The sequence below is a fragment of the Dermochelys coriacea genome, chromosome 2 (assembly GCF_009764565.3).
Source record: "Dermochelys coriacea isolate rDerCor1 chromosome 2, rDerCor1.pri.v4, whole genome shotgun sequence".
NCBI classification, from domain to species: domain Eukaryota; kingdom Metazoa; phylum Chordata; order Testudines; family Dermochelyidae; genus Dermochelys; species Dermochelys coriacea.
The window spans coordinates 221,305,770-221,318,034 of record NC_050069.1 but is presented as its reverse complement, the minus strand read 5'-3'; the positions used below and the strand labels follow the sequence as shown (position 1 = coordinate 221,318,034).

The 12,265-nt window shown below is 38.4% G+C and overlaps 1 protein-coding gene across 2 annotated transcripts in view; it reads right to left on the bottom strand.

Moving 5' to 3' along the window:
* COL28A1 (collagen type XXVIII alpha 1 chain) overlaps positions 1 to 12,265 on the bottom strand; it is a 143,875-nt gene that overhangs the window by 24,907 nt on the left and 106,703 nt on the right. For both annotated transcript variants that reach the window (XM_038390002.2, XM_038390001.2), the window contains exons 24-26: positions 11,215 to 11,283; positions 10,050 to 10,118; positions 1,131 to 1,199 (exon numbers count right to left, since the gene is read on the bottom strand). In XM_038390002.2, the coding sequence (XP_038245930.1) occupies positions 1,131 to 1,199; positions 10,050 to 10,118; positions 11,215 to 11,283 (207 nt within the window). The remainder of the gene's footprint in view (positions 1 to 1,130; positions 1,200 to 10,049; positions 10,119 to 11,214; positions 11,284 to 12,265) is intronic.

Below are 12,265 nucleotides of genomic sequence, written 5' to 3'. Positions count from 1 at the left end.
GTTTTCAACGACTATGTTAGCTAACAATTTGATATGTTAAGAGTAAAATCTTGTAGCTTTGAAATGAAAGCTATTAATTGAATACAGATAAGAAATGGTGATTAAGAAAGACCACAGCACTAAATTGTCTTAATCCATTTTACTATTTTGTTGTTTCTCCAATGCAGTAAATGGAGTATCGCCAATGTTGTGTGAAGGGCCAGTATTCTGCAGATACTATTTAGAAGTGCTGCATAACTCAGATGTCTTAAGAATCTTTACATGCAGTTGTTTAGCTCATGAATCTTCCAGCTGTTAACGACTACTGAAAAGTAGTTGCTGTGGTTTGTGGCAAGAGTTGTACACAGATTTATTTTTAGGTTGAGTTTGTATAAAATATAGCATGTTGGTGAAAAGACTATTTTGAGAACTGGGTAGAACATGCTTCAATCAGGGCCACAAAATTCTTAAGATAAAATGATCTTCCTCTCTCCATTTAAAACAATTTTTTTCATTCTGTTACTCCCTATTAAGTTTAGTGTAAGTAGTATATTTTCTGGCAATTTTTGTTCTCAATCCATATATTACTATTTTTAAATATAGTTTGCCATGTTGTTGTAGCCATGTTGGTCCCAGGATATTAGAGAGAGAAAGTAGGAGAGGTAATATCTTTTATTCATTAATGTGGTGACTTGGGTTTAGATTTAATTGGGCAAGAATTGCAGGTATATATATATATACATATATATAGTAGGTATATATATACATATACTTAAAAAAAAACACCTCAAAGGAAACTCCTAAAAAGAAACAGCACTGAAATAAAAAGAAGCAATCACAGTCTGTGTTACTAAATTTAATTAGGAGTTTTATTGGTTTGATTATCTATTCAATTTTAGGCCCCAATCTCACAAACACTTGCATATGTGCTTAACTTTAATCATATGAGTAGTCCCATTGAACACAATGGGATTCATCACAAGCATAAATAAGTACAGGATCCGGGCCTTTATCTTTTGGGCATGATTGTGATCTCAGTCATACCAGTGCAAATCCAGTAGTCAAAGAAGTTACACTAGTGTAGATGAGATCAGTGTCAGGTCTCAGGCATTTATAAAGATCACAAATCTACAAAATGGACTCTGACAAACCTTTGGACCAGATATTCCTATTCCCCTAGGCCCAGAAGGTCCTGGCAGTCCTCTTGCTCCAAGCTCTCCCTGAAATAGAAACATAAATCAGTTATCATCTAGTAACTTAACTTATGAACTGATATACTTGAGGTAGAGATCATTCTTTCATTTAGAATTTTATTGTATTGTATTTTTTATACATTCATGAAAAAATCCAGGATGAGACAGTCAATCAAGCTTATATGATATCTTAAAACATACATAAATCTAAGTGTATGCTTAACAATTCTATTTAAGATAAAAAACCAAAATGGGAATAATTGTACATAAAAATTACGAGGGATTTGAGTCAGAAGCTATATATGCCAAAACACAGATCATGTGACAGCTGTTCAATATCTTAACTAAAATTTCTTGGTCTCAATTCATTTCCTCACTGACAAAGGACCACACCACCAAAACCACCATTACAGCTGGTACTTATTTGCTGCTTTGTCTGTCACTTTCTACCTCCTACTGGGGAACTCTGCAGGACAGACTTGAATCACACTGTGGGTTGCTGTGGACATTTATACTGTTATACTGTCTGTGATGTACCGATTCTGAAATTAAAGGACTTCAGTGTCAAATCAACACCTTTTGTGAGAAATAAATTCATTTATCAACAGTTTTCATTCAGATAGAAGATTAAACCATCCATTTATTTTAACAGTATTGCTGAACTGATTAGAGGTGAATTATGCATACCCTCTTTTCTTTTGGCAAGGAGTCCTTTTACTGGTGGATACAGTACATGTTCTTCATTGGTCTGTTTCTTAATCGTAAAGATGCATTTGTTCTGAGAGCAAGGATATTGCTTTGTAATTCTCATTAGCTTCACAGAAGAGAAGGAAAGGTAGGAGTTTGCAAGTTTTTGTTTAGCATTTAGGAATTTTGAGTCTTATTTTAGCTGTCTTTTCAGCATGAGACATCATTGTAAAAATGACAAAATAGCTATAAGATGAGCAGATCATCACTGAAAAATGTATGCTGGTTTGAAAAAAGAATAGGTTTTGTTCATATGGAGTACACATATGGAGTGAATAACTGAAGCAGAAAATGATGAATAAAGTTTAGTAAGAAACTTTCTTTTAGAACTTATAACCTGAATGCACTTATGTGTTTTTGCATACACAAGCAAGAGAACAAAAGACAGAGTGTTGCTAAGCTACTAATCATTCTATGTATTAACATCAGAGACTGGAAAAGCTACTGTACTTTTAGGGCAACTAAAAACCTGTGATAGTCCTATGGCTTTCACAGGCAAAATTCAGTTAATAGGGTACCAGTTAGAACATTTCAGTCGACATGTATTTGCTTAAAAAAATGTTGACATGGCCTGTAGAGGGAGCACCTGCATTAGGATAACTAGAAGACAATGTTACACTGATTCACAGAGGAGGCTTGCAAATCCATGTATCATCATCATCAGTAGATGGGTGGAAGGGGGTGTGATATCAAGTTGGCTAAAACAGGAGGAAAACAAATTTACAGTGTTTTCATTCTCTATCTTTATTTTGTCTTCTTGGTGATTTTCCATGATTAAACTCCTCTCTCCAAAATTCAACAACTGATTTTATTTGAAATACCCCAGATTCAATCTTTAGTACGAAACTACTTCATTATGACAGGTTTCAGAGTAGTGTTAGTCTGTATTTGCAAAAAGAAAAGGAGTACTTGTGGCACCTTAGAGACTAACAAATTTATTTGAGCATAAGCTTTCGTGAGCTGTAGCTCGCGAAAGCTTATGCTCAAATAAATTTGTTAGTCTCTAAGGTGCCACAAGTACTCCTTTTCTTTTTACTTCATTATGGATTGTCTTTCTGTAGCCATGATACTCCATCTCCTGGTAGTGTTTTGTGTACCCTTAACAAGTGCCAGAGATACATATGTGTGCTTATAAATGTTAAAATGGGCCTGAACTAAAAGCCCAGATCTGAAGGACTTTGGGATGTTTGAAATCTCAGTGCAAGTGATGTGATGGTCTTATTGGCCTGAGTTTGAGTTCAAGTTCATCACATCACCCGTGAATGGCATAACTAAAAGTGAGCTATGCATGTGTTCCCAAATAGGTACCATACACTATTATAGGATAGACTATCTGCATGCACACTCCTCTCTGCCCACCCCTCTTTGTTCTACCCCCAAGCCTGTAGACCACAAAAATCCCTTAGCTGCCTGCAAGAAAATGTTTCTAGTGCAGGCCACAGCCTGCCATGTGGAAGGCCCCATCCAAATCTCGGCAGAGGTGCCATCTGGGAGGCAAGAGGGTGGTGACAGGGGAGTCCTTGTAATGTACAGTGCTATGGGGGATTCTGGGCTACTGTGAGCTGCAGAACATATGTAACTCCTGGAACCAATTGGGTGGGTAGAGGATATATGCAATAACTTTGAGCACACACACAATCCCTCATGCATTTTTAACATGAATATGATTAGCTCTACAATAAACACTACCAATTTTCCACTGAAAAACTTAAAAGTCTCATTGCAGGGGGTGGGGAGGGTAAGGATGGGCTTTGTCTGCTTTAAATGATACAAACAAGGAAATGTACAGGTAAAGATGATCCAACATATAAGCAGATACAATGACCACAATCCCTCCAGAGCAGTGATTCCCAAACTTGTTCTGCCACTTGTGGAGGGAAAGCCCCTGCCGGGCTGGGCCGGGCCTGTTTGTTTACCTGCCGCGTCTGCAGGTTCGGCTGATTACGGCTCCCAGAGGCTGCGGTTCGCTGCTCCAGGCCAATGGAAGCTACTGCAAGAGGCGCGGGCCGAGGGACATACTGACTGCCACTTCCAGCAGCTCCCATTGGCCTGGGGCAGTGAACCGCGGCCACTGGGAGCTGCGATTGGCCGAACCTGCGGATGCGGCAGGTAAACAAACCAGCCCGGCCTGGCAGGGGCTTTCCTGGCAGGGGCTTTAGGGGGTTGGACTAGATGACCTTCTGGGGTCCCTTCCAACCCTGATATTCTATGATTCTATGATTCCCTGCATAAGCGGCGGAACAAGTTTGGGAACCACTGCTCCGGAGAAAAAGCATCATAGGTGAATATGATATGCAACAGTATAGTTTACATTTGTTACTGAACATTTGGTAAAAAATCAGTTCTGTATCCCCTATAATTTCTTAATTCACAGCGTTTCCTCCAGGTGGTGTCAGACGATCCTGTTTGTGTTCTCTTGCTTTTTTGCATTTTTCTGACAGAACCTCAATTTTCTTTAAGGGCCTGATCCAAGTTGAAGTCAGTGGAAAGACTCACTCAGTGGTTTTCACATTTAGAATTTGGAACAGCTTTAGTTCTCTGTTCACTATTAGATATATCTTTAATTCATTTTTTCAACTCCAAACAAATTATTATTTGACAAACAAGCTGATTAAGTTTTCAATGCATCTATCCCGCTCCTGTAACTCTGAGGTGTCGGGGAGTAAGCTGCATCCCACAAAGGGGCGTAGGGGCAGATATACAGCCTCTGAGCTCCTGGAAGTTCTGGAGGACCTTGTGGTTCTGTACTACCCCTTACTATGGGTAGGGTCGTAGTTTGCCCACGCCTGCTGTACCACAATGATGTGTATAAATTTCTTCCCCACCCCCTTTAAAAATAAACATCTTTCCTTGAACCAGTTTGAGTTGTAAAGCCATTCCTTACATTTGATAAGTGGAGAGCATTTGTTTTCTATGTGAGCAGCAGGTAAGATTCCCTGGGTTGTGCAAATGATTGTGAGATATGTAATATGCTGTAAAACATCACTTAACAACTTTACCTGTGTTTGTTTGTTTTAAAACAAAGTTCTGGTGGGGGAAGGAGGTTGTGTGGATTAAACAGTATTGTCATGAAAATAAGCAGAGGGTGCACAGGAGGGGAAACATTCTGTCTCCTCTTTTCTGGATTTATTTCTGAGACACAGGAGCCAAGTTCTGGATGATATTCTTCCTGCAACTGCTTCTGGCTTCATCATTCATACACTAGGGACTGTACTGGTGGTTTTGGCATTTCCTCTGTTATTTAGCAAGAGTGGTGGTTTGCCTTTTTCTAATGTTGTGTTTTCTAAGATATGAATTTCTTTAACCATTTATTCAGTTGGCAGTAGTGCATTTATATCCATTTGTGATTAAGTACCAGCTTTCCATGCCCTTGCTGTCTATGCTATAGAAAATTTGGTGCTGTCTATGCTGAATGCATTCCACATGTTTCAACTTTGTTTTCATGTGAATCAGGCCTCTGTTATACAAAATTTCTATTCTGTAGTGTGCACATATGTGAACCATCTTTGAAAGCGGGGAGAACAGAGCTGCAATTCAGATGTATGGAACATTCTTATATAATGGTACTCAGTGGAATTTCAGATTGACTAGCATGTAAATTTATGACTGAGTCTCTTTTGTTAAGCAAGTGTGCTTTTTTTAATTGTAGAGATTCGTGTATTGTTTGTACTCATTTTTTTGTGGGCGGATGGAGTGGGAGGTCCATTATGCCAAAGTTTTATTTCAAATCTGATAGTTTATAAAAATGGTTACCAAGTCTCCAGTTTCTGGGCTCATTTGGGGAAATTCTGGCATTTCAGATAGCTTTAGGTAGATTATAGAGTGGGAAAAGATAAGAATTCCTAAACCTGTACATACAGAGGAGAGAAAAAAGATCAGATCCTTTGGTCTCTCTTTTTTCTTCCTTTTTTTTCTTCTTCCTTTTTTTTTTTTTTTTGACTATCCGCTCTCCAGTCAAGTTTATTATAGATGCACTGCACCAAAGTTACAGATGAATTCTCAGGATATTACCCCTTTGTGGTACAATGATCCCACATTGCAACACTTACAGCCATTCTTTTTGCAGAGAGTCAACATTTGATTAGGAAACAAACCTTAGTTTAATTAAATATTTCATTCTGATTGGCTTAAGGTATATATCCACCTAGTTGGATCATAAAACAGAAGCAATTTTTTAAAAAAATTGTTGTAAATAAGTTAAATTTTTAGTAAAATATCCTTAAATTTTTAATCCAGGCCATATAGATAAACATATTTTTGAATTTCTAATTTGGACATATAGTATCATGCTGTTGTAACTCCTGAGTGTGGTGCTCTTTCCACTCTAGTGGAACTGAGACCACTTAGAGATTAATGAGTCTGTTCTAGAGCCTTAGCTAAGGGCCAGATGGCTTTTAGCTCATGCAGTAGAGCCTCATGCACTGAGCTCCACAAGCCTAAGATTCAGTCCCTCCCACCGATGACCGGGGTCTGTTGGTGTTACACTGTGATATGTTAAGGACCAATAATACTCCTGGGGAACTTGGTGAAAGTTTTGCTACTGACTTTGATGTGACCACGATTTGGCTCTAAATTAATTGCTTGAAATGAAAAGAGAGCTACTCCTTTAAGGTTCTTAGCTATAAAGCTTGCTTGGACCAAGGCTCCTATATTCTGTATCCCATTGCTACTGAATTCCATTATAAATTTTGGCCACAATTAGATAGCATAGGTGGACCCTTGAACTTCATAAGCAGCTCTGTGACTTCAGTGGAAGCCTGCCTGAAGAGATCTGATCTCAAATTCCAAGCTTTTATTTGTAACCCTCCATACCATATGTCTCTGATTGTATTGTATGAAATCCAGGTCTTTTAATAATTTGAAAAGACAACCTTTATTGCAACTCATTTTTATCAGTGTAATTCTCAGAACCAAACTACACAATTCTAATGTTTCATATAAAAACATGGAATAAGTCTACAAAAATGTGGAAGGTGTATCTAATTTACATGATGATTCTAATCCCACCTGAAGTTTCCAATAAATGTTTGAGGAATGTTGCTGATTTACTTGCCTTTGCCAAATTCTTTTGTCACCTAATTCACACAAGCCCATTTGTATTTAATTGCATTCTATGGAGATTTCCAATTAACACTTAATTTGTTAAAATATGGATTATATCTTAATACTTAGTTTTGACAGTTTTAAAGTCACCCTTAAGTTTAGTGCAGAACATTTTCCATTTATCACACATTTTGATAAAGTGACATGACCTGGCATAAGTGACTATGTGCAAAAATAGATATGCCCTTCAATGAACATTGCACAATCTCTATGCATTAGATCAGATCAATGTGATTGTTAATTGTATAAGAATATATTTGGTGTTTAAACGTCATGACAACTAATTACGTTACATGCATTGTTTTCACTTATCTGTATCTTGTTATAATATAATGGCAAACATTTACATTGTATAGACCCGGTAACTAAATAACCCATCAAACAAGAAAGAAGCCTTGTGTAATGCAAATAAAGAACTTTAACAGGAAAGTACTAATTCATGCATATTTGAAGGCAAGTGGTCAATGCGTGTGGTGATCAGAGATCAAAGACTCTAAGTGTGCTCTTCTCTCTCCACCAATAAAAGAAAGGACCTGCATGAGTGGTGATCTTGTCAGCTTGTTTTCTGTGAGAAGAAGTTCTAAGTGTGGATTCAGAGAAAGATCCTGCATCTCTGGGCTGTTTGGGTTCTAACGGGGCAGAATAACTGAACAAGAAGACTGAGATGCCCAGAATTATTCTGGGTAACCCTGAGAGACTTTTGGGAAACTGGCAAATTACTGCATCTCTGCTACCGTTTGGAATTATGTACAGGCGCATCACAGTCTATATATTTTTATCTGCTTTAACCTCTCAATTGCTTTCATGTCTTTTTCTTAGCTAGTAAACCTATAGTTAGTTTACTATAGTATTGTCCACCAGTGTTATCTTTGTAAGATCTACAGTGCAACTCGACTCGGGTGAGTGACTGGTCTCTTGGGACTGGTAGTAACCAGGAATATTTGATTTTTTTTTTTGGTATAAGTGACTATTTATCATTAAGTGCAGTTTGCTTGGGTGGCAAGATAGACTGGGGAGTCTAAGAGGACTGTATGTGACTCCTTAGTGTAGTTATAGTAATAGTAATGTTATAGTAATCCAGGAGTTCACATTTGGTACTGGCTTGGTGGTATCTAATTATAGAACATACCACCAACTTGGGGAGTCTTCCCTGCTTTTGACAGTCTGGCCGGAGGAAGGCACTCACAGTCATGATCCACTCCAGCGTAACAGCATGTGCTTAACTTTCCTCATGTGAAGAGTCCTAATGGCTTAAATGGGACTTCTCACAAGAGGAAAGTTGCTTGCAGGCCTGATTTGATGCAGTGTAAGTCAAATGATTACAAGACTCTTCACTATACATAAATGGAATAAATAATGCATGGCTGAAACAGTATCTTTTATTAGCTGTTCCAGTATGTTACTTTCTGATATAATAAAATATTACATGACCATATCTTACTTTAACTAGTTACAATTAGGCATTGTGCTTTTGATGCATTTTACTATTGATTTAGTAAATCTGAACAATGTTCAATATCTCATTGCTGTTCAAAAGAATTAAAATAATCTCCTTACTGTCTGTGTCTGTCCAGAGAATTACATTTATCTTGCACTCACAATGGAATACAGTTTAATATCAGGTGGTTTATTTTTTAAAAAATGAGTTTACTGTTAATGAAACATGCCAAGCTGACAGCATTGCAAGCTGTCATGCACAGAGAAGATACTACATACAAGCTTCCTACATACTGCAAATGTGCTTCAGTTCTGCCTGGAATGAGAGGGGATGGTTACATCTTCCCTTCAGTCCTTGGCCGTTAGCACGTGATTGCTAGTTGGAGTTAGTGGTGATTGAGTTCGTTATGAAAAAGTATCAAACTGTTTCCAGTTGATGATTTTTGGTTTCTACCCATCTAGGCCAGATTTTAATGGGTCACCTGCAATTGAAAGACAATCCCCAGAATGTTGTTGTAGCCTGATAGGCTAAATATATAGTAGTCACATGTCATGAGATTCAAAGTTGTGAAAATGTAAAAGATTTGGGAAAACTTAGGATAAAAGGCTGTCCTAAAAATACGAGTTGACTCTCTTTTCTCCTAGGCAAACCTAGAAATGAAGGGAAACCATGTGCTCCCATTTCTATGACTCCCAGGAAAGAGTAGTTAATATAGAATTAATGAGATTTTAAAAAATGTATAACACTGAAAATAAGTGGACTAGTGACATATTAGGAAAGTACTCTGAAGACTCTGAGTGGCTGAGAGGCATTGCACCTGGGGGAAACTAAAGGTGACAAATGTGATTAGAAATGTAGAGTTGAAATGCTTCCACATTGTTTTTATAATATGTGTAGTGCCACCTAAAGTATTTTAATGTTCTAGGCAATCTGATAGCTGCACCACAGAGCTGCATTGCAATTGCTACATTTTAAAACAAATCTGGAGGAAAGAGAATGAAGAGAAACTGCTTTACACTATTCCATAGGGCAGTATTTAATGATTTGTACATTTCAAATAGAAAATAGAAAGCAGGAAGGAGAAAGTTGATGGGAAGGGAGGGAAACAAAATAAATGTTGTTGTCCCCCAAAAGCGCATGGTTTCCCAAAATATGGGAGTTTCATTCCCACTCTTCAAATATTTGCATATTCCTGTCAGAAAACATAAGTACACTTATCATCAGTACAAGATATTTTGTGTATTTTCTAGAACAGGCAACACAAGTGAATCTCTGCAGAGACATAGTCACTAGGCAGCTCTCTGCCTGCATGACATTCTGCAGCTCTCTCTGCATTCTAAATGCAAACTCCAGCACTCAGATGAGACATTCTGTAGATTTGTGACAATTCTCTGTGGGGTTGTGGGTATATAAAACAAGGAAGAGCTTTCACTCTTTCAGAGATGTTACAATGAACACCTGACAGTGAGACAAGGCATGAGAAGGGACTGCACTATTTCATCATATGTGGCATGCATCTCAGGTTTGCTGGACTCATACTTTGTAGATGTCTGCTATTTTAATAGTATGCATTACTATAGCACTGGTACCTTTTGTCCAGGATCTCCTGTGCCTTTTGGGCCTCTTGGTCCTGGAGAGCCTGGCAGTCCTGGAGGTCCCTAGCACAACACCAGAGAAATAGTGAGTAGTTTCCCAAACCATGAGAAAGAATGGAGTTTCATCCCTAGCTTTGAATTTCTACATTTTTGCTATTGGATATTTTTGTCAGAATCTTAACAGTATTTACATGTACTGAAGAGTGGTTTTCCTTAAATACCAAGAGGGACACTGAAGGAACAGACAGGTTGGTAGGAGACATAGTCAAAAAATCCAAACAAGGGCAAGGGTATGACTCTTGGTGTCAAAAGCACCTGAGAAATTCAGGAGGATGGGGTACAGGTCCTTAGATTTGACCAAGCTGATAGGGTTGCCAACCCTCCAAGATTGGCCTGGCATCTCCAGGAATTAAAGATTAATCTTTAATTAAAGAGTATGTCATGTGATTAAATCTCCAGGAATATGTCCAACCAAAATTGGCAAACCTACAAGTCAAGTTTGTTGGAGATGTTGGTGACAGCAGTTTCAGTGGCATGAGGGGGATCCAGGATGGAGGTGAAGGAGAGGAACTTGAAGGAATGGTTATAGGTGGTGTGTTTAATAATTTTGAAGGTGACCAGGAGAAGGGAGATGGAGTGAGGTAACTGGAGATGTGGAGGTGGTGTGGGGTCAAGAGTGGGTTTTTGGATATGGGAAGCTATAGCATCTTTGAACTGTGAGATAAAAGACACCAGATAAATATGAGAGGGGAAAGGTCGGGGTTGGTGAAAGAGTGTGAGCAGGGGAAATCATGAGGCAGGAGGAGGTGGGATCACGTGCTTTCTAGCAGGATTAGTGTCACTAAAAAACCCAAAACTTTATGTCCAGTGGTAATTATTTGCAGGGTTATGCCTGTATTTAGGACAGGGAAGGGGTTGATTGATTGTTTATTTAAATAAACAAGGAAGCTGAGAAGTTAGAGGCCTCCAAAATGTAAACAAAATGTTCCTGTTACTTCAAATGAGAGAAAAAACTAACTGGGTCTAGACACTTCAAAGCAGCAAACTCCCGTAACTAATACCCACATAACTATTGTTATACATGAAATTATTCATGTTACTTGGGACACCAAGTACAGTATCTAATTGCCATTAAGAAATTACATAGAACAACACATACTGGTGCACCTGGATAGCCATCTCCTTTTGGTCCAGGTAGCCCGCGTGCTCCAGTTAGTCCTGTGTTACCCTGAATACAAATAAAAAATCAAGCATTGTATCAGCAACTGGACTGTAAATAACACTAACACACAAGATATACTGACAAACATACATTATATGAAGAAACTATTGAGGACAATAGATCACGGTGTTGCCAACTCTTGTGATTTTATTGCAAGTCTCACAATACTTGTGTGTGTGTGTGTGGGGGGGGGGGTGTTTGATTTTTACAGCCTCTTCTGGAATTGAGAGATTCCAGGAGAACCTTGGGTTTCATTTCTTGTAAAGTATGTTCCTAGACACAGTGGTTGCAGAGAAGACCTTGAAAATGTGAAGTGGGTGCACCCTAAAGTCTCAGAAACCAGGAGACCAACAAAAAGGATTATTATTTTTAAAAAACCTTATGATTGTTTTATTAATCTCATGACTATTTGGGGCTTGACTCATAATGTTCTAGCATTGGAGGCTGGCAATACTGAGAACACAACATGTCAGCCTCAATTTGTCTTGGATTATGTGGTATGGTCTGATTTTTTTTTTTCAGGTAAATCAGCCTTCAGGTTCAACAGTACTCCAGAACCAGACAATGTTTTGTGGGAAGAGAGAGAAAGAGAAATTCCTGCACAATCTCCTTTGATTCAGGGGGAAAATGCACTGAATCAGGAGACCATGAGTTTTTAGCTCACATCTTCCACTGCTTACATTTCTGTGCATTTCAAAAGCCTTACTAATGAGTAATACCACACGCTAGGAATATAATTCTCTTTCTCCTTCCTCACTGGCATTTCGCAAGTAAATTTATTGAGTTTGCACTAGATCACTTCTTGCAGAACTGAAGAAAGAACCTAAGTTTCCTTCATTCAGCCACACTGCCTTTCAGAATAAATGGCAATTCAATATACTTAGCCATCCTGGCTGTAACTACTAGACCACTAGTCCTGTTCATGGACAGAGATGGATCGTGATCCTCCAACATTCTACTGCTGTCTAGCCGTTGTGCAAACTACCTG